At 41.3% G+C, this 22,023-nt stretch overlaps 1 protein-coding gene across 14 annotated transcripts in view; it reads right to left on the bottom strand.

The window, feature by feature from the left end:
- The window catches only part of adgrb2 (adhesion G protein-coupled receptor B2), a 259,112-nt gene that overhangs the window by 39,075 nt on the left and 198,014 nt on the right, over window positions 1–22,023 (bottom strand). For all 14 annotated transcript variants that reach the window (XR_003743370.1, XR_003743369.1, XR_003743371.1 and 11 more), the window contains 5 exons: window positions 20,339–20,441; window positions 13,485–13,635; window positions 11,532–11,601; window positions 7,223–7,289; window positions 4,366–4,451 (listed from right to left, as the gene is read on the bottom strand). Coding sequence is in view for 11 of the 14 variants with exons in the window: in XM_028964746.1 (XP_028820579.1) it covers window positions 4,366–4,451; window positions 7,223–7,289; window positions 11,532–11,601; window positions 13,485–13,635; window positions 20,339–20,441 (477 nt within the window). In the remaining 3 variants the exon portion in view is untranslated. The remainder of the gene's footprint in view (window positions 1–4,365; window positions 4,452–7,222; window positions 7,290–11,531; window positions 11,602–13,484; window positions 13,636–20,338; window positions 20,442–22,023) is intronic.

Here is a 22,023-nt window from a genome sequence, read left to right as displayed (position 1 = left end):
TTTTGGGGATGATTGGCAGAGCTCATTGTGCAAGATTAGGTCAAATTCATGGTCAGCATGTGATCAGGGATAAAGACCTGATCTCCAAATCATCCCATGTGGGATTACATGAAAAAAAGACCAGAGGATGTGGGGTTTCTTCTCCAACATGTTTTGAATAACCTGGCAGCAGAATTTCTTTGAAAACATTGTTCAAGTGTACAAAAAAGAATTAACATTTATCAGACGCTCTTATCCAGAGCGACTTACAATCAGCAGTTACAAGGACAGTGCCCCTGGAGCAATTTAGGGTTAAGTGTCCTGCTCAGGGACACAATGGTAGTAAGTGGGATTTGAACCTGGGTCTTCTGGTTCATAGGCAAGTGTCTTACCCACTAGGCTACTACCACCCCAATTGATGGCAATTGAAGGCAAAGGGTATCTGTCCTGTTGGTCTTGTAGTAATGGGAATTCTGTCTCTTTTCTGGTTCGTATAGTTCAGCTCACTTAAAAGAGACAAGGACACATTTCGTTGTGTGCACCGTGTGCTGTGCTGCAGTGTACCACAATGACACTTCACTTTCATTTAAGTTTAGAAGAAGGTTTATCTTCCAGCTAGTGGTGGGCCGTCATCGGCGTTAACGTGCTGCGTTAACGTGAGACTCTTATCGCGCGATTAAACGTGCTGCGTTAACACGAGACTTTTATCAGCGATAAAAAAAATATCCACGTTAATCTATTCACAAAGTTGGGTTGGGAGCTGGGTCTATACTACGCAAGATATTGTGCCGGAGTTAATTGGTTACACTAGATTTATAAGTATATTTCTTCTTTCTTGTCTTTTATTTTCTTATTTCCTTAAGACTTTTATTTTGTTTTTGAGACCTGGTTCAGGTCTCTTGGACATTTACAGCATTTATCAGACACCCTTATCCTGAGCTGTGAGAGGTGCGTGGGGTTTGTGTGCCATAAGTTATTTCTTTCATTTTAATTTATCTACATATAATATTTTGCATGTGTGTTATTTTGTGAATATTTTTTTTTATGTTCTTTTAATACTGTATATTATAGAGAGAGGTGCAGAAAGACGCGACCTTGCTTTTTGTACAGAAAACACTTTGCACAGAAAATCTCTTGGGTGTCAGCTCATCATTTGTGGTTCAAGAAACGAAATCAAAAAGTTACACAACGCAGAAGAAGAACCGCTACACTATGATGACTTTCACCTTGATATTTTAGCGCGGATGTATACCTAGCCGAATTACACTGTAGGGGGCGAGAACGAGTCTTTGAACTGTGAAATTACCACATCAAACGTGACGTGGTAACATGGATGCAGCTTTTTAACTGAATAAACAGTTGGTAAACACAAGTACATCTTATTGAACATAATTTATTTTCATCACCAATTATCATAGTAGAACAGCTTTCTCAAGCAGTTTGTGATGCATTTTGGAAACAGGAGATGAGCCCCAGGTCTAATGCGCCACCTGGCTTGAGAAACCTGTTCTCAAAGACTTACTTTTAGTCATTATTTGGGAGGCAAATGCCTTTGGCAGAATTCAAATGAGCCATTTTAATCAAAATGAATGTAGATTAATGTAGATAAATTTTTCCTACTCTAGGTTAATCTAGATTAATTTTGTTTACTGTAGATTAATCTAGATTATTTCTAAAATTAGTTATATTAATATAGATTAAGAAAATTAATCTATGCCCACCTCTACTTCCAGCTGTATTTAGTTGAAGTATGATGGGCCTCATCAGTAGTGGCTGTAAAGCCCATTGCGACATTCTGCTTGTGACTTTGGGCTAAACAAAATAAACTGTTGTTGTTACTACCAAAAACAATGTAAATGTAATAAATGAATGATTAACATACAAAACTTTATATATAACATTTGTATTAATTTTATGGTTTATAACATAGTAAAGAATAATACATTTTAAGGTCCAAAAACAAAGCCATCTGAATTTGAGAAATAGATCCACTGTTTTTATTGTTTTTCTCACTGCATTGATGGATGTACAGTTCTCATGTGCTGATGCAGGTTATTTGTAGAACCTGTAGAGCCTGCACTCTGCCTTTGTATTATCAATGTAATTGGAATGTAATTGTATTTCTGTGCATGCGATTGCTGTGGGTGTGTTCGACTTTCACAGATTTTTTTGCCGACTTCAGCTGGCACCTCAAACGTCATCACCATGTCACATGGTATAAAAACCTTGCGAGCGAAAGATGATTTAAATCTCCCAAGTCAAACCACCAAAGCGCCGGTTACGTTAGATCTGGGGCAAATGAAAGGAATACACACAGGAAAACACAGCATACAGTTTCCAAGTAAATCACCAGTTTCCATTTACTAACATGGAGATGAAAAATGGAAAACAAATATTTTTTTCCTTTTTCCATTTCCCTACAATGAGTGGAAAATGGCCTATGATGCTATTTCCATATTGTTCTTTTCACAGTGAAAACTGATTGAATGCGGTATACACATGCTTTTTCTTGAATGGATGTTTAGTTGCACTGTGACTTTTTCAATAGTGCTTCTGTCTTTTAATATCAATTTTTCTCCAAAAATTCAGACCTTAATTTAACTGTGACGAGTTGCTCTGCTCTCAGTATTCTGTATTCAGTATTTTTCCAACAAGGGCTCTAGAGTTTTTGTACTGGTTGCACTGGTGTGCCAAACTCTATTTCTTAGGTGCACCTAACATTTTGTGCACCTAACTTTTCAACGGCATCGCATCTAACAATGCTGTTTTACAGGTTCATGTATTTTTTTTTTTTTATCTCATACAGGCAACATGAAAGTGAAAGTGATTCGCTGTCGCTTGTGACATCTCAGCACAGCACCAGGTGAACATGTGGTCTCTGCATATAACAATCCCCTGAGGGAGCAGTGGGCAGCCATGCCAGTCGAACGAGGAGCAGTGTGTGGTGATGGTGGCTCAGTGGCACTTCAGTGGCACCTTGGCGGCTCGGAATTCGAACCAGCAACCATCTGATTACAGATCTGTTTCCTTATTGCCCCTTGTTATTGACTTGTAAATGACAACAATCTGGTTAACAAAGTCCATTATTTGAAGCACAATTGTACAATTGAAAGGTAACTTACTGAAAATGTGTTTGTGTTCTAAAGGTCTTCAATGAGCTGAAATTAAACATGATAAATGAAATAAAAAGAAAATCCAAATTAAAGCAAAGTCTGAGGTGTGAAAAATTGACCATGACAAATGACGTTAAAAAAGTACAAAAGACTGGTAACACAAAGCATGTTTGTACAGTCATGTTGTTCAGCATCTGCTGCCACAATAATTTTATGTTTCGGGCTTTTAAAAGCTGTACTTGTTGAGACTGGGTCTACTTCTATGGCCTGAATAAAACTCTAAGCTGTGGCTAAATCCACTCCGTCTATCCGCACTTTCAAACCTACAGGAGTATCACCACGCCCAATCATGCTTCACAATCTCTCATTGGTTTAGAATAACACATGGACCTAATATGTGTTTGTTGCATGAACCACAGGGAGTTTGTCCTCAAGTACTGGTGATACCTATACCTATGTAGTCATACTGTTTTGAACAGCAGTACACGCGCACACCCACACACTTTAACACACACACTTTGGGATTTTGTATTCATAATGTTAATTATCACAAATCTTAGAATGAAAAGGCCTTTATTGTTAATCCAATAAACCATGTCACTAGTCACAAGAACCAGCAAAAAGACCAGGAAGATATAAATACACTATATACAATAAAATATCAATAGGATATCTGTATACGGTAATAGCATCTTCACCCTCAAATCACCTCATAATTGAACTCACATAATTAATAAGCATGGATCAGTCTTTGCAGCTTCCATTTGTAAAAGATATAAAGAAACAACAATAACACACAATCACACCATCAATGTAGAGGAAATGGGGAAATGAGAAGGCGTTATGGGGTGGAAGTGTTGTAAACACCGCAGGCTATGGATAAGCACAGCCCAGATGCTTAATGAAAGGCACTGTTCCCAACCTTGGCTGAACCTGGCTAAGCATTCAAGCAACACAACCGCAGCTAGCCAGAAACGTGGGTGGCTTTGAATACAAGTGATATTTCTCATCACAAGCGGGATAACAGATTGAAACGTTCTTGCTAATAAAGCTGTCATAACTGAACACCCACATGTGTGCGTTTATGAAAGAGAGATATTTTTAGGTGCAGTACATATCTCATCTGTAGGCCAATTATTTTCACCTAAGAATGCATGCTGCTGATGCTCAGGGGACAAAATAGTAGATCTTCTCAACCACAGTTAAGAATCAAGTTGTAATAGATCACTGAAAAACAATGAGGACAGGGAGGGCACCGTGCTGCTCCACCTACCCAGCTCGCTGCTTTTTAGACTTGTCTGAAATGCCATCCCTGGACATCAGCTTGTTGAAGACCACAATGCCGATCAGCATGTTGACCTGCAGAAGAGAGAGCAGAAATATTTAGTGTCAGGATCACGGAGGTTAGAAGTCGGGCCAAGTACCCCACCTTTCACCCTCTTCAATCATCTCTGTACCTCAAAATATTTCCAAGAAAACACAGAAAATGTACATTTCAAAAACAATTACAATGGCCTCACTCACATAAAAAGGCATGGTTGCAGACCAGTTCATAAATTGAGGCTTATTGACTAATATCTTTAATGCTCAAATTTAAGTTTTTTTATTTTCATGAATATAAGCCTGAAAAGCTTCACATACATTTATGTACACAGGCATGTTTCAAAGAAAAAACTATTACATATAACCGCCATTCCTAGCTACCATAGTCATTTACAATATGAAGAATGTCTGGACAGGAGTTTTGACCCATTAAATGTCTTTTTAATGGACCTAAAAATTGTTTCCTATCAAGACAAACCCTAATGATGATTCTTTGTACAAATGCTCTTTCTGCTAATATGGCTTAGGTCCAGCTAGCAGCTTTAAACCATAGTTAATAATGAAAACGGTTTTTATTTTGTGCAGAGGAAGACGTTTTCAGCTCCCTGTGACCAGCCGTCAAAGCTAGAAACACGGTAGTCGAGGCCTAAGGCCTCACCGAGTCACACAATCTGACATATTGGATGACCCCCAACCGTGAAATGCACAGAAACAATGGAGAGGCCTTTGGCCTGACCTATCCGCACAAAATGACTTGGTTGAATTGGTTGCATTGGGGACTACGGGACGGCCACAATTAGTGATTAAACTATTAAAAGTATGAAAATTTGCGATTTGCGGTTTAGTGCACAAACACGACTTTTATGTCAGGTCGTGTAGAATTTTGTTCCGAATGGTTTGACATATGGCTTGGCTCGGTCGGATTTACGGTCTGCACGTAATTCCCCAAGAAGTGTTTTCGGAACGCGTTTATTATCCTAGTCCAAAATTGGACTTTTTTGGACTTTGTGTCCAGATGGTTTGACATACAAAAAAGTTTTGATGTTGTCCCATAGATCTCACCAAGAACGACGTTTGTCTTTGTCTGATTTACAGATCACGCACAATTTTGGAAAAACAAATAAATAAATATTTATTATAAGAATGCACACCAGCGTGCTATATATCAAAAATTTGTACTTTATTGTGCAATTACTTTTATAAGCAATCGCACTGGGCGTGGCCGAGCTATTAATGCTCAAACAGGGTCATTTGCCCATTAGAATGCATTGAATGCTAATTTTAGCATTGGTAGCATTTGTAAGATGGGGCCCCTTTTAAGTGGTACAGCTACAGTGTCATTGCCAACAAATGGAGCCCTACAAGGGGTACTGATAGAGCAGCAGCGCCAGCATTGTAATTCAATGGAATCTTAAACCAGCAGCTTCATTAGGATGCCAATCAGCCACATTATTAAGACCGCCCGGTCCTTTGGCCACTTTATTAGGGACGACCTTTCCTTCGGCCACTTTATTAGGGACACACAGTCCTTCGGCCACTTCTTTAGGGATGCCCAGTCCTTCAGCAACTATAATAGGGACGCCCGGTCCTTCTGTCACTTTTTAGGGACGCCCTGTCCTTCGGCCAATTTATTCGGTATGCCTTGTCCTTCGGCCACTTTATTAGGGAAGCTCGGCCCTTCAGCAACTTTATAAGGGCTACCCGGTCCTTCGGCCACTTTATTAGGGATGCCCTGTCCTTTGGTCACTTTATTAGGGACGCTCGGTCCTTCGGCCACTTTAGTAGGAACGCCTGGTCCTTCAGCCACTTTATTAGAAATGCCTTGAGTTAACATGCAAATTTTTCAACATGCTCCAAACCTCACCTAATTAAACGTGACGCATCTTGGCCACACCCTGTTAGCATTTTTTATGTTAATGCTAATGCTAGCATGCTAACATGCAAATTTTTAAACATGCTTCAAACGTCACCAAATTTAATGTGACATGGCGTGTTTTCGTTTTTACTCCAAACGTCACCAAATTGAATGTGACACAGCCTGTTTTCTGTTTTAGTTTTGCTAATGCTAACATGCAAATTTTTAAATATGCTTCAAACATCATGTTTGCGTTTTTGATGTTAGCATGCTAGCATGCAAATTTGTAAACATGCTCCAAACGTCACCAAATTTAACGTGATACATCTTGGCCACACCCTCTTAGCATTTTTGATGTTAGCATCCTAGCATTAACATGCTAACATGTTATCTTTTCAACATGTTCTAAACGTCACCAACTTTCACATGACCATCTGTTGCATTGGATACAGCTGAGACTAGCTCAGGAGGCCATGCCTGCTCATGTGAAAAACGCCTGGACAGACCAATCAAAATTTCCTCTGGAATTTTGGTTTCTAGTTATTATTATGGATATGATTGGCTTGGTTTTTCAAGATGCTGGTATAGAGAGATTACCTGCAGCCAAGTCTCTATTTTATGCCTCAACCATCCAATAACACCAAACATTGTATTATAAAATGGTATTTTATCATATGTAGACTTTAACCTGGTACAATATGTTTGAGTGAGTGAGTCCCAGTGCTGGCTTCTGCTTTATGCACAGACTTGCTGGGTAAAATCCCACAATCTGCTGGGGGCCGAAATAATTATTTTTTCATTAATTAGAATTGTTTCTCGAAGGGTGGGCTGGACCAAAAAACTGCAAAGCAGAACACAAACTGAGGCAATTACCTAAACTTGAAAATCAATAATATTAAAATAGAGACACTTTTCCATGCTTTCTGTCATTGTATTGTGAAATGAAACTTACCAGAACAATAACTGCAGCAGGACCCACAAAAGCATAGAGGAGACCACCTTCAAGGGACAACCAGCAGCTGATAGAAGGAGAAATAGAGTACAGAGAAAAGGAGAGAGAGAGAAGCAGGAGAAGAGATTTTACAGCTTTCTGTCAGAGCAGTCAGGAAGATTCTCCATGTCTATCATTACGTTCTAGTTCCCTGAGTGCAACATGATATTCTAAAAGCAGAGATCATTATGAGATCATTGCTCACAATGTGTCTGTCAAAAGGAATGTTGTTATTTAAAATCATGAACTATTCAGAATGTTGTCAGGTCAGACTGAACCGCAAGGTAAATATGGCTTTCTTTTAAAACACATGCACACATTCAGTACATTGAAATAAATAATAGAAATGTAATTTTTTTTTCAGTTAGTTCAAATATAAATGGACCTTCCAGCTTCTGCTGCATTTACATATTAGTTCAATAGAAGACAAACTGCACTTCCCAAACAGGACAAATCTAAGTCAATATTTGATGGTATTTCCCTTTGCCTTTAAAGCAGCATCATTTATAAGTACACTTGTACAAAGGCAGGGATTTTGTAGGAATATATTCAGGCTTTATAATGCTCTACTTCATATTACCTCCAGACTACTTCCTAACACTAATACACTCCAGCACTTTCACTTTCAATCACTTCTGGACTCCATCCCCCCAGAATCCTTGCACAATCCTTACTCATTTGCACACCTTCACCCTACCTGTTACACTTTTTTATGTTAAAAACATAAAAGTGTAATATTTGGTTATGTTTGCAATATTTGCATATTGGTTCACTGTATACTTACAGTGCAATATTTGCAATACTGTGGTCTATAGCAGTCAATAAAGCATATCATACCATGTATGGCTGTGTATGTGACATATAAAATTTGAATTTGATTATTCTACCTCCATATCCACAGCCCAGTGATGTACAGTGCATCTGGAAAGTATTCACAGTGCATGACTTTTTCAACATTTTTTACGTTATTACAAACTTATTACAAAATGAATTAAATGTATTTCCCTCAGAACTCTACAAACAAATCTGTTCCTGCAGCTAAAAAATATCCACATGATTTGTGGCTAAAGACAATCCCTGTCTCGGAGGTCTACAGACAAATCCTTTAAATTCATGCTTGGTTTGTGCTCTGACGTGGGACCTTATATAGACAGGTGTGTGTATTTTTCCACAGGTGGACTCCAATTAATCTGCAGAAACATCTCAAGGGAAACAGGGGCAGTGGGGCAGTGGTGGTCTAGCTGTTAAAGAAGCGGACCTGTGATTGGAAGATTCAAATCCTGATCCACCAAGGTGCCACTGAGGTAAACTTGATCAAGGTACTGTCCCCACACACTGCTAACCGGGTGCCTTTCATGGCTGCCCACTGATCACTAAAGTCATGGTCAAATGCAGAGTACACATTTTGTTGTGTCACTGTGTGTTGGGCTACAGTGTTTAACAATGACAAACTTGGCCACTGCGACATCCTCCAGGCTCCAAGCGGGCAGACTGCACCACCACCAAGACCCCGTGGTAAACCGGAGGTTTGTCGAAAGCGGTGCGTGAGGAGGCGGAAGCGCGGTAAGTGATCCAACCTGCAGTATCATCACTGCTCCACTCCAATGTGCGCTCTTTGGACAATAAACTGGACTGCCTAAGACTTCTTCTAGCCTACCAAGAAAAGATAAGACATTGCTTATCTTCACCGAAACTTGGCTGCACGATGGCATCGCTAACTCCGCTATCCAGCTGGACCGCTGACCTGCTTCTGGGCTGAAATCTCTGCCCTTAAGCACAACATGCTTAAAGATGCAGCCACCTATGACCACTCTGTGGACTTGGAGGAGTACACCACCTCAGTCACCAGCTACATCGGCAAGTGTGTTGAGGATGTCACTGTCCCCAAGACCGTCACCACCCGACCAAACCACAAACCCTGGTTCTCTGCTAAGCTGTGCAACCTGGTGAAAATCAGGGACAAAGAGGCTTATTCTACAGCCAGAGCCAACCTGTCATGGGCCATTAAGGAGGCAAAGAAAGATTATGCAGAGAAAATGAACAGCCACTTCACGTCTTTAAAAGACACACACCGCATGTGGCAGGGGATCCAGACCATCACAGGCTACAATCAAACACATCAGGCCTGCAGCATCAAGCCCTCCCAGCCAGATGAGCTGGACAACTTCTTTGAAAAGTTTGAGGCAAAGATCATGGAGCCACTGAGGAAGACAACCCCTTCTCCAAACAACCAGTTTGGCATTCAATACGTCATCCTTCAGAAGCTGGTGTGGAAGTTGGACATTCTGGAAATAAGATATCTATGCTGAAGCTGAGCTCATAACAAACAGGCCCCAGTCTGTGAAATAACACCTCTAAGGTCCTCAGACAGAGGACAGAGATGCATGCTCAGCCCACTGCTGTTCACTCTGCTGACACACGACTGTGCTGCATAGTACGGTTCAAAACACATCAAGTTCGCAGATGACACAACAGTAATGGGGTTCATCACCCCACGAGTTTTCTTACAGAGAGGAAATAAAACATCCTAGACCACAACAACATTCATGAAGTATATCAATTGAGATTTCATAGCTGAGACAGTGCTGGTTAAAGTGGTTAATGACCTGCTGTTGGCCTCTGATCAGGACCGCATCTTGCTGCTTGTCCTGCTTGACCTGAGTGCAGCGTTTGATCACGCTATTCTCCTTGACAGGTTAGAGACTGTTGTTGAGATGAAGGGAACAGCCCTTGTATGGTTTAGATCATATCTGACTGATTGGTATCAGTTTGTGGACATCAATGGTGATTCACATTCACATAACAAAGTAGAGTTTGGTGTTCCACAAGGTTCTGTCCTAGGTCCGTTACTATTTTCCTTATACATGTTACCTTTAGGTGACGTCATTCGCAAACCTGGTATTAGCTTTCATTGCTACGCTGACAACACACTTGTATTTATCAGCAATGCCAGATGAGAAGCAGCAGTTGAACAGAATAGAGAATTGTCTGAAGGACATTAGACAGTGGATGCTCACTTTCTCCTATTAAACCCTGATAAGACAGAGGCTCTTGTACTTGGGTCTCATGCAGCCAGGCATAAGCTGGCAGACTACTTCATAACTCTGGATAGCCTTTCTATCTCACCAAGTACAGAAGTAAAGGATCTAGATGTCCTCATTTATGCATGTAGATAATAACACTGGGATAGCAGTTAGAAATATTACCAACAATTAGAAACATCTTCTCAGTGCACAATGCAGAAAAGTATAATTGCTCTATTGGGGTCTGTGTGAAACACAGACAAGAAAACAATCTTTATTCTTGAAATCTTTCATGGCAAAGGCAGTGGATACTAATGTACATGTTTTTATATTTTTAATAATTTTGACAAAACCTCATGTAAACTTTGTTCATGTTGTCATTATGTTGGGTGCATGTAGCATGTAGCAAGATTTCTATCTTGGAATAAGGCTGTTACATAACAAAATGTGGAAAAAGTGATGTGCTGTGAATTCTTTCCTGTCTTTATTGTTCATGTTGAACATTAATGTATTGCATTTAATATTTAGTGATTTAAGATAATCTAATTTGGCTCAATTAAAGTTGCACAGTCCTACAAGAGTGGTTTCTGTGGTTTGAGCGGGTCAGTGGTGGCCTGAAATGGACCCGTAATCAGAAGGTTGCCAGTTCGAATCCCGAGCACTACCAAGGTGCCACTGAGCAAAGTATCATGGCCATGGTTTCAAGATATGCAGTTCAAGCTCTTGAAAAAGCACAAAGAAATGGGCAATGTTGAGTATTGTAGATGCAGTGGTGCAGCCAGGGAAACACATCCAGCTCATTTTCCTTAGAAATTGGAAGATGTCCTGATCTGCCATTACTTTAGAACTGAGAAACCAGAAATGTCTGCATGCAACAGTAAAGCATGGTGGCGGTTCCTTGAATGCTTAAGGTTGCATTTCTGTAAATCGACTTTGTCCTGAATGTTGTGAAATACATGCAGATGTACTTATCCATCATGTAATACCATCAGATAGGTTTATTAAGAATCATTATATCATATATCTTTATAGAATCATTATATTATAAAGATTGGATTGATATAAAAAATGTATTAATGTATGCTCATTTTGCTCATTCAAATGGCATCGTAAAGATAATTCTATTACATTATATGTTTTTTTAACCATTGGTCATCCTGGACATCCTGCACCAAAATGTGCTGGTTTTGAGTGAGTACTGCATTGGGTGTGTCTAGTAAAGGAATCATAATTTCATAAACACTCACTAGCTTGCTGTGCCATAGCCTCTGGCGCGGGTGAAACCCACTGACACTGCCACAATAAGGGCAGGGAGACCTGCAGAGGGAGGATATGAGAGAGGACAGGAGAGACATTATGGAGACAGTGAGAGTAAGAAAGAGAGGTAGAAAGATTAGGGGAGTGAGAAAATTTCACATAAATTAAAAAACACTCATAAAATTTTTTTTTAGTTTTGTCCTTAAGTAAAATGAGGTTGTTTATTTATCATGTGGAGACACAGTGGAGTAATTTTTACTTTTTAACTCTGAGGACTGCTGATATCAGAGAGTATATCAAAGGATGTACTGGAAAGAGACACTCCACTACTCAAAGCTCAAGGCTACCTTGTCTCACACTCTACTGTCTAACATGCTCTCTAATCTGCATCTCTCACCAAAAAGAACAAAAGAAGTTGTCACTCTGGGAACTTATTTTGAGATTGCAAAACCAAGAACTATTAACTGTCATTGGTTCCTCAGATTCTTTTTCAAGGCTGCGATGAACTGAGCAGATTTCAGAAGTATGTAAGTGTATATGTCTGTGTACAGTAAAATATTGTAATTCATGTGAGTGCCTGCATCTGTAATATTAGCGTATTTTTGTGAGTTGAAGGGTGCTTTAGCATTAATCATGTCTATAAATTATTCTTGCCTATGCTGGGGCTCCTAATGAGTTTGTGTCTGAAATATTCATGTAATTAACAACGCACTGATTAATGCTGTAAATTAGACAAAACTGGAGAAACTTGCATGCAGGAAGCAGGAAAGGAGGGGGAACAAAACTAAGGCAACAAGAGTGCAGGAAAAAGAAAGTTTAAATGAAATAATGAGGCCCAGCTGAGCGCCGCATGGGTCGCCTCATTACCACCATAATCAGCATCCTACTCCCATCTTTCCTTTTCTCCTGCTCTTGATTGGTATGTTTTCATTTCCATAACAATATTCTAACTGTTTGCAGGTGAGGCCTGCCATTGGTGCTTCCATGTTGCAGGGCACAATCACAAAAGTGCGGAAAACCAATCCCAGCGCATTATCTCTGAACTAATGCATCTGATAAGTGGATAGTAAAGAAATGGAGCTGAATGTGGGTGTCTCCTGTAATTGCTTGGACATCATCCCAGATTTCCTCTGTGATGAATCTATAATAGAGATGTTATCCTGCTGCACCAAAATTACAAGCTTGTATAGAAACAAGATGCACAAGGTTAGGTGTTGACACTGAGCCTCAACATTTGAGCAGGGTGACATACCAGACTGTGGCAGTTGTCTCAAATGTGCAAACCAATCTCGACATGCAATATTCTGAAGCTTATTGATTACACACTTACAGGAGTAGAAGACATGCATCAAATGTGTTTATTTGCATCCTAAAGAAATGAATTAAATACAGAGCCAATTATTCTGGCATAAAAATGTGCACCATGAATAGGATTTACAGCAGATGCTGCCACACAAAATAAAATAAAAATGTGTGTGCCTCCTACCTGATTACTTGGTAAGTAAGATACAGCAAAAACAAACCACCTGTTTAGTACCTTTTTACCCCCCAAATGGGCTTGTTAGTTGGGGATGGGTGGAGTAACTGTGATTTAACATTGCATAGTGTGAGTTTTACTAAATGACAATACATATTCTAGAGAGAATTTTCTGATTTTAACCATGAATGAAGCTACATGAGTGAGATTAAACCACAACCATATGTGTTCCTGATGTCGCATCTGTGGTTCACTCAATCACTATCATTCCTTGTGGTAAGTGGCCCAGAAGAAATGCTGTATGTGGACCACATTTGGGCAAGAATAATTTTGTTATCTGGGTTAAGACTTCCAAAAGCTTTCTTTATGTCCAATAAAAATTACACAAACATCATTCCCTTAAAGACTCATTAATTGATTGATTAGATTGTGGTGGCATTTGAGTGGGTTTAAGTGGGTTGCCTACCCCAACCCAGGCACAGGAAGCGTTTTCGGATGAGACGGGTCCTCATCTTGCCAATCACGGCCAGGTAGGACTGCCACGCCTCCGTCAGAACCCAGCAGAAGGAGGCAAGGAAGAAGAAGTGAAGAAAGGCAGCTGTGACAGTACACAGTCCCTACAGCAAACAGAAGACAATGGGCCGCAAAAGAAGAAAAGACATAAAGAGTGAGAAAAAAAATGAAAGAAGAGCCAATAAAGGTGAGAAATCTTTTTTAAAAAAAAAATTAACCTGCCAGCCTCCTCATTGGCCCTCATTCTGACTATTACTGAATGCATAACTTACATAGGTCTAAAGGCAGGGGAAAACTGCATGTTTGATTTTAAATCTTGGTATATGAGGTTTGAATGTTGAGCGCAAGATCAGTGTGCGCCTGGATTATTACTACATTTAAAGAACACTCTACCATGTGAAGGCCAGTGGCAAAATTTCTCTAAATACCTTGAAAAAGGAATAAACCTTGTGAGGAACCAAGACTCAGGGAGCCTAACCTCCTCTAGTCAGAACTGAATTGTCCTGGTTTATTCAGGAATAATTAATCCAGGACTCCCCTTAAAGAATTTCCAATGAACAGAGCCAATATTATTTTTTGTGGACACCACTCAGTTATCCAAGTAGTCAGTGACGAAACGTGACTATACATTTCATTGCCACATTGGCTTGGAATCAGACCAGAGCTAGAAATATTTTTGCTTGTTCACAGATCTCTTTATTATCATTTTAGTAATTTCAGATTGATGCATGCAAACATCATTAATGCCAACATGTATTACAATTTTAAAGAACCTTTTTTTTGCCAGTACTTTTGATGGTTACTCTAGTCCCAGGAATGCAGTTAACTTTTAAAGATTGTTTTGCTACTTTCATGTTTCTTAAAATAGAATTAGAAGAATGCGTTCCTCTTCAGCAAGAAATGTGACTCTGCGAGTGGTGTCTGTTATGAACACAACTAAGCTGCCAATATTAAGTTTTGGACTTAATATTAAATCATGAAAGAATTGCATGACTTCATGTGAATGGCATCACTATTTTCTCACCCATCACTCTGGAACAAAGTAAATCTGGACTCAACAGACCACATGACAACAGACAACAACAACATTTATTTCTTATACAGCTCAAAATCACATACAGTATGTCTCAATGGGCTTTGACAGGCTCTACAGTTGACACCCCCCACACCTGACCCTTCCGCACACAAAGCAAAACCCCACACAAAAAAGAAAGGAAGAAACTATGGGAAGGAGTGATACAGAGAGGGACCCCTTTCCAGGGTAGAGTGAGCCTCTAATTTGTGTCCGTGCAGGGTTGGTGATGATTGTACAGGACTGTGGCATGGTGCACATTGCATGTCCATTATAGTGCTACTGGTCCATTTGAAGATCCCTGAAGCTCTGGCTGTTACGATGGTGGTGGCTGTGGTGATCCTCTGGTTTGTTTCATGCTAAGTTGTCTCATTAGCAGTTAATTGCTAGGGACTAGGATTCATCTTGTGGCACCCAGTAGGTGCTGCGACATTGATGTGGATCCAGGCAATCATCAGTGTTTGTTTAGTACCTGACAAATGGTCATTTGTCAAATGGTATTTGTGTTTGCGTTTTGTAAATAAATAAATACTTACAAATTGCATCTCTTCTTGAGCCTCGAGTTGTGACAGAATGCCACAGTCAACATAAAATTTCAAATTCAAATTCAAATTTTGTTTGTCACGTACACAGTCATACACAGTATGATATGCAGTAAAATGATTTTGTGACTGCTATTGACCTCAATATTGCAAATATTGCAAGCATTCAAGTGAAACCAATATACAAATATTGCAAGCATAACCAAATATTACTAATTTATTTTTTTAAACATCAAATATGTGTAACAATTTCTTCAAAATTCTGTGGGGATTGAGTCCAGAAGTGATTGAAAGTGATTGGAGTGTATTAGAGTGTATTAGATCTGTCCTATGTAGTGTTGTTGTTGTTGAGAGCTTGTATGGCCTGCGGGACGAAGCTCCTCGAAGTTCATAAGCACCTTAGAGGGCAGTCTAAAGTCTCTCAGGCGTCTGAGGTCGTAGAGATGCTGCCGGGCCTTTTTCACCACGGTGTTGATGTGACAGGACCATGACAGGTCCTGCGTGATGTGAACACGAGGTAACGGAAGCTCTCCATTGGGATCCTGCTGATTGTTCCTCTGGCACCAATTCTCCAGATTTCCAACCTCTTCCTGGTAGGAAATGGTGGTGGAGTTTGTAGTGCCGGACACAGTCATGGGTGTACAGAGAATAGAGCAGGGGGCTCAAAACACAGCCCTCGGGGGCTCCAGTGCTGAGGCTGAGACATCCGTTATTGTTCTTAGTCCCTGCCACAGGCTCCTAGAGTCACTCAGTTTGAGTTGTGACTAGTTTCTTCCTGTAGCGCTGCTTTGCCTCCGTCACCGCTTTCCTGACGTTGTATGACACAGCTTCATACGGTTCCATGTCCCCGGAAGCAAGCCCCGCGTTATAAGTAGCAGCGCGAGATCTCAGAGCTTTTTATCCACCCACGGCTTCTGATTGGGAAACGTTCTGACAATCGTTTTATGCACAGTATCATCCGTTAGTTTCCCAATGCTTCCATAAACATGTTGATGTTTTCTGAGCTTTTTCAGAACATGACCCAGTCTGTGTCTTCCTGCGTCCTTTTCAGCGGCCACCGATTGGTTGCCACCTCCCTCTTCCTGTTTGAGCTTTTGTTTGTATTTAGGCACGAGGAAGGTAGCGGCTTGGTCGATTTACCAAATGGTGGACGAGATTGTGCTCTGTAACCATCCTTAATAGTGTAACTGTGGTCCAATGTCCTATCACCCCTGGTGGGGCGTGTGACGTGCTGATGAAAGTTTGGCACTGCGCGTTTGAAGCTGGCATTATTAAAATCCCCTGCCACAATAAGCCCTGCATACCGATGCTGTGTCTGGTTACGAGTGAGTGCCTAATGCAGCTGGCATAGGGCAGTGTCCATGTCCGCTTTTGGTGGAATGTAAGCAGTGTTGATGATGACTGATGTGAACTCCCCAAGAAGATAAAAAAGACGACATTTGATGGTCAGTAGTTACAGGTTGGGTGTGCAGAAGCGTGCAAGAAGAACAATGCTCGCATTGTTGCACCAGCGGTTATTTACCATCAAGCACACGCCGCCTCCCTGTGTCTTCGCCGAGCCGAGAAGAACTCGGCCGGCTGGATGGCGTGGTCCGGCACCGCTGGGTTCAGCCATGTCTCGGTGAAGAAGAGGAGGTTGCAGTCCCGAATATCTCTCTGGAACTTTACCCTGGCCCTGAGGTCAACAAGCTTGTTCTCCAGTGACTGGACGTTGGCGAGCAGGATGCTAGGCAGGGGTGTCCCTCAGCATCTTCCTGACGCCGGCTCATTTCCCCCGGGGCTGCCGCTTCGCATCGCGTCCTTTGTATATTAATAGGTGTCTGTATTATACCAAATGCGCACAATGGTTATGGTTTTGCTGGTGAAGGGTTGCTAAAACTTAACTTAAAAGACAAAAACAACATAAACAAAGTCGGAGCACTCGCGACAGCAGCCAACCTCACCCCCTGAAGCACAGACAAAACTGTAAGCAGAGGAGAAGACAAAGGCAGGCACCAGCAGGGATCACTGGAAGGCCAGCCTGGGGAGTGTTGCGCTATGACGAGGGGAGCCGTGGTGTAGCGATGACCCCCACAATCGAAGACAGCGGTACATGTGACAGGGACGTATGGCGCTCCGCAACGTGGAACATTAGCGGTTTCGGTGTGATCTGTGAAACTCGGAAGTACGTCGGACTGTTTGTGAGTGGCTGGAGGGACAAGGCGGAGAAAGCAGTTGTCAGCAGCGACTAGGCTTTGTGGGTGGGTGTCGCAAAGGTTGCGCCCCCCCCCACTGTGCATGCACTGATGAAAGAGAGACTCTGTGCATGTGTGTCTGTGTATTGCCCCTGTTTCCCCTCTTCTTGTCCCCCAGATGGTGCTACCAAGTACACCCCCGAGGAGGAGGTCCCTGACCCGAAATCGCCAGTTGGGGCAACTGGGGCTGAGCTGTGAGGGGCCTGGTGAAGCACCCACACTGACAGAAGGGGTACTCGGCATCTGGGCAGTCTGGGACTGCCTCCTTGCACGAGTGCTGAAGGCAGCAGTGGTGGCATGTGGTGGCAGGGGCTGAATGTCGCCTGATGGCACAGCCCTGCGGTATGGGTATTGGTCCCTGGAAGGTCCACGACCACCTCACAGCGTGGCACAGGGATCCTTGCAGGCATCTGCAGGTATGTGTAGTGCAGGGGCTGCACATGCCCAGTAGGTTTGGCCCTGTTGTCTGTGTGCAGATTGCTGGAGGTACCAATGCCGCCATGCTGGACAATATCAGGGGAACAGCCAGAGGGGCAGGGTCCCCCAGAGCAGGAGCCCTGTGCTTGGCTGTTTTGTAAATAAATACTTCCATTCCAGTGTCACTCTTCTACACCTCACCTCTTCTTGAGGCCTGGGTTGTGACAACTATATGGTCAAATGTTGGTAGCTAATGTAAGCTTGGGTCATAGGTAGCAGGTACTATAATAAAAACTGCTACATAGGAAAAACAAACATATGTGAATAAAGTTAATCTGATAGCATGCAGTTGTATAGGACAATACAGCTGCCACTACCACTATGGGTGGATGGGAGAATATATTAATTGGTCACACGAGAATGAAAATTAAATTGCAGCATATCCTGTCCTGAGACCAGGCTTATGCTTTGAGAAGGAGCCCTTTTTCTTTTTACAATTGCCACATACAATCTCTCTAGGTCTATGACAGACTCAGTTTTTCAATAAAGTGGCTTTATTGCAATGTCCTTTGTAAAAGACAAAGAACATATAAATCTGTACTGAATGCCCCTGAAGCAATATTGAATGATATGAGTGGCTGAAGATGGTAAGGCTCAATTGCGCTCTCTCTCTCTCTCTGTTCCTCTCTTTCACACACGCACACATCTCCTCCGGTTGTCTGTCTTTGTTCTGTTCTGAAACGATGTCAGATCTGCTTATGCTACATCATCCTGTCAAAAGCTTGATGGGGTATAGTCCTCCACCAGCCACATTCTGGAAAGGAATATTTTACCTCAGGCCATACCACATATTTCCTGGCGGTATTTGTGCACTGGGCAGAGTGCTTGGCAATATAGTGGTACAAGATCGATGTCTTTTCAGAAGCAAAACAGTGGTCAGAAGTTCACATACAAGTTAAATGTAGGGTGGAATGACTACAACATACATCTTTAATGATAAAAACAAGAATTTGGTGTAGAATGTTCATATGCATTTGAATTTACTGAAGGTGTATTTTATACATAAGACATTATGGATTAATAATTTTTTTGCCACACCTTGGACAGGAGTGTTGGGTTATGATCACGCTTTATATTTCAGTTGTTGTTTCGTGTCTGCATCGGTCTTTAATGTTCTTTAACAACTGTTGCATTGCATTTTGATTTACTTTTATGTCCTGTTTTGCGTTCTCAGTACCTTGTGGCATTTATTTTTCCAATTTAATAAAACCCCCTTTTTGTGCCTACTCCTGTGCACCACCCTCATGATCCCACCACAGTTTACAAATTGAAAAGGCATGTAAGGTGTAAAGGTATCCTGTGCGATTTCTACACTGCCAACAAGCAATGTTCACGGTCTAAACACACCTGGCAGACCGAAAGCACCTTACATTTTCTCCTTCCTTGCAGTGTCACGGTAAGGTTAAACGGTTTATTAAGTCACCATAATCAAATTAAAATCTCTGATATATTCTGCCTTTCCTCCAAGGTGGTTTGATCGATGCTTTGATGCTTTGTTTCTATTGGTTGCGTGTCAATGCATGACAACGGCAGAGGTCAAAGTTCAACAATATTTAACTCTGACTGCGGAGTCTGCAAAGGCTGTGTCATGCCGCTTTGTGTCCTTAGTATGCTTCAGTCACACATCCCATAGGGATTTAGTGTGCAGTAATATGGTGGACATATTTAGTTTGTGAAGGACATTAGTGCATGCATAATCCGTTATATAGCTATATACCTCGTCTCTGTGACAACAGAAAAGGCTTTGTTTGATAGAACTTATTAGACTGCCCAATACACAGACAACTGAGTTATTCCGAGATAATCAGTTAAAACAATTGTGCATATGAACAAGTTAGTGAGTAGTTTGACATGAACTGGAATGGCAGTGCAATTGTCTATAGTCGAACAAGTTGAATTGTGACAATGCCATCCAGAAAAGAAGCCCCTGTCGCTAAATTGACACAGTCAAGCTTGAGGAATGATTTATTGTCAGATGAGACAAGATTTGAGATGTTGGCCACAATGAATAGATGTTTTTGGAGAAGTGAACATGGTGGTTTTCAAACTCAAGAATACTGCTTTGGGTTTTTGCTCTCAGAGGCACTGATACGTGAAATAATGACAAAGATAAATTAAGTAGGAGGACTACCTCAAAATCCCCTCAGATCAAAAGCTAGACAGTTGAAACTCTACATCATATCTATTGACAATGTGTGAACTATGCTTAAAAGAACACTTCATGCCAGAAAATCAAGAATTTTCAATCAAATATTAGTTTGGGTGCATCCTGTATCTGTATATAAGACCCAGTGCTAGTTTTTACTGTTACAGGCCATCAATCAAACAGGTCTCTGTTTTCTCTGAGACTGATCGGATTGTGTTAGTACAAAGATATAGAACAAAGTAGATGCACAGACACAGCCAACCCTTTTCAAATCTAGAGGGATGAAGAAACTGCTTACATCAGTGTTATTTCCTTTGCCTCCAAGCATACACTTACCTTGCTGAGTGTCTGGGACTGTCCCACCAAAATAAGTGTGTTGGAGGCCAGTATGGAGAGGCAGAAGTTCACTAAAATAATGGACCTCTCTGAACGAATGTACCTGTGGACAGAGAGAGAGAGAGAGAGAGAGAGAAACCACTTTATGACAAAAGTCATGTTACACTGAGGTCCCCGGGCCCCTTTCATGGCTGCCCACTGCTCACCAAGGGTTGATGGGTTAAAAGCAGAGGAAACATTTGGTTGTGTGCACAGTGTGCTGTGCTGCAGTGTCTTATAATGACAATCACTTCACTTTCAAAGGGAATAGGTGGTAGTGGTTTCTAATGGGTAAGACACTCATCTATAGAGCAGAAGGCCACAAAGTCCCAGGCTCAAATCCCACTTAACCCTGAGTGTCTCCAGGGGGATTGTCCCTGTAACTACTGATTGCAAGGCGCTCTGGACTGAATATGCTGGCTTCACAGGCTCTACCCTCTCCTGCTTTCAGTCATTCCTCTCTAACAGGACACGTTACATCCCTTCCAGAGACCTGTTCCAGTCAGCCACAGTTCTGAAACTTTGGGAAGTTCAGTCCAGCTATCTTCTTAATAATGACCAAATCTGTTTTCATCCACCTCATAACGGCAACAACTAGGGATGCTCATATTGACTGTTTAACCATTAACTGAAATAATGCATTTTGAGTGATTATTACTATCAGTTAAAGGGTTTAAAATGTTTATATATATATTTTTCATTATTATTATTAGTAGTATAAAGTTTTGCTGCATAAATATGGTAATAGGGCGTTATCATGTGCAACCACACGTGCCTTCAGACATATTTTGCCGGGCAAACAAAATGAAGTGAGCAAAAAGAAGTACTGTGTTGGACCATTTCAACAGAAAGGCCAATGAAGTGACTTGCAAAATATGCTACGGGGTATTAAAATACACCAGTAGTACAAGTACGATCGCAATATCACTGGCGAAGCAAACATTCACAAGCATTGTGCAATGAAGGACAACAAACATTGCCCTCAGTGTTATCAGGGAGAATATGTGATGCACAGCGATCTGAAGAGGTAACTCAGAGAATCTGCTCAATGATAGTTCAGGACATTATGCCAATCAGTGTCGTCTGTGGTGAAGGTTTTCGAGAGCTGCTGAGCTATATTGAGCCTAATTACGATATCCCATCAAGACCTACTATTACCCGTAGAATTGAAGCCTGGTTTGAGGAGAGGAAAAAATCACTTAAAGCACGACTAAGTTGAACAAAGTTTGTGGCCCTTATGACTGACTGCTGGACAGCACGTACAACTGAAAGATATTTAACAATAACTTGCCACTACATATATGAGAACTGGTAAGTTAATTCAGCTGTCCTACTAACACAGAGTATGTCAAGCAAACACACAGCTGAGAACCTCGCAGCTAAACCTTTCCGTTTTGTAATCTTAATTTGTTATTTAAGTCAAAAATATTTAGTGCAGGCCTATTTATTTTATTCTTCATTTGTTCATTCATTTGTTTTCGTCTGTTGTCAGAAACGCTGCAGGTGCGTGAAAATAATCCAGATTCTACATTTACATTTAAGGCATTTGGCAGACACCCTTATCCAGAGCAACTTACAACGTACTTTCAAGTTCACTCTGTTGTAGTGTAACACTCGTACCACCTCTGCCACGCCCCCAGCGGTCG

Source organism: Denticeps clupeoides, chromosome 20, assembly GCF_900700375.1.
Source record: "Denticeps clupeoides chromosome 20, fDenClu1.1, whole genome shotgun sequence".
Classification (NCBI taxonomy): Eukaryota; Metazoa; Chordata; class Actinopteri; order Clupeiformes; family Denticipitidae; genus Denticeps; species Denticeps clupeoides.
The sequence above is the reverse complement of the archived record's forward strand: the minus strand, read 5'-3'. Positions and strand labels throughout refer to the sequence as shown.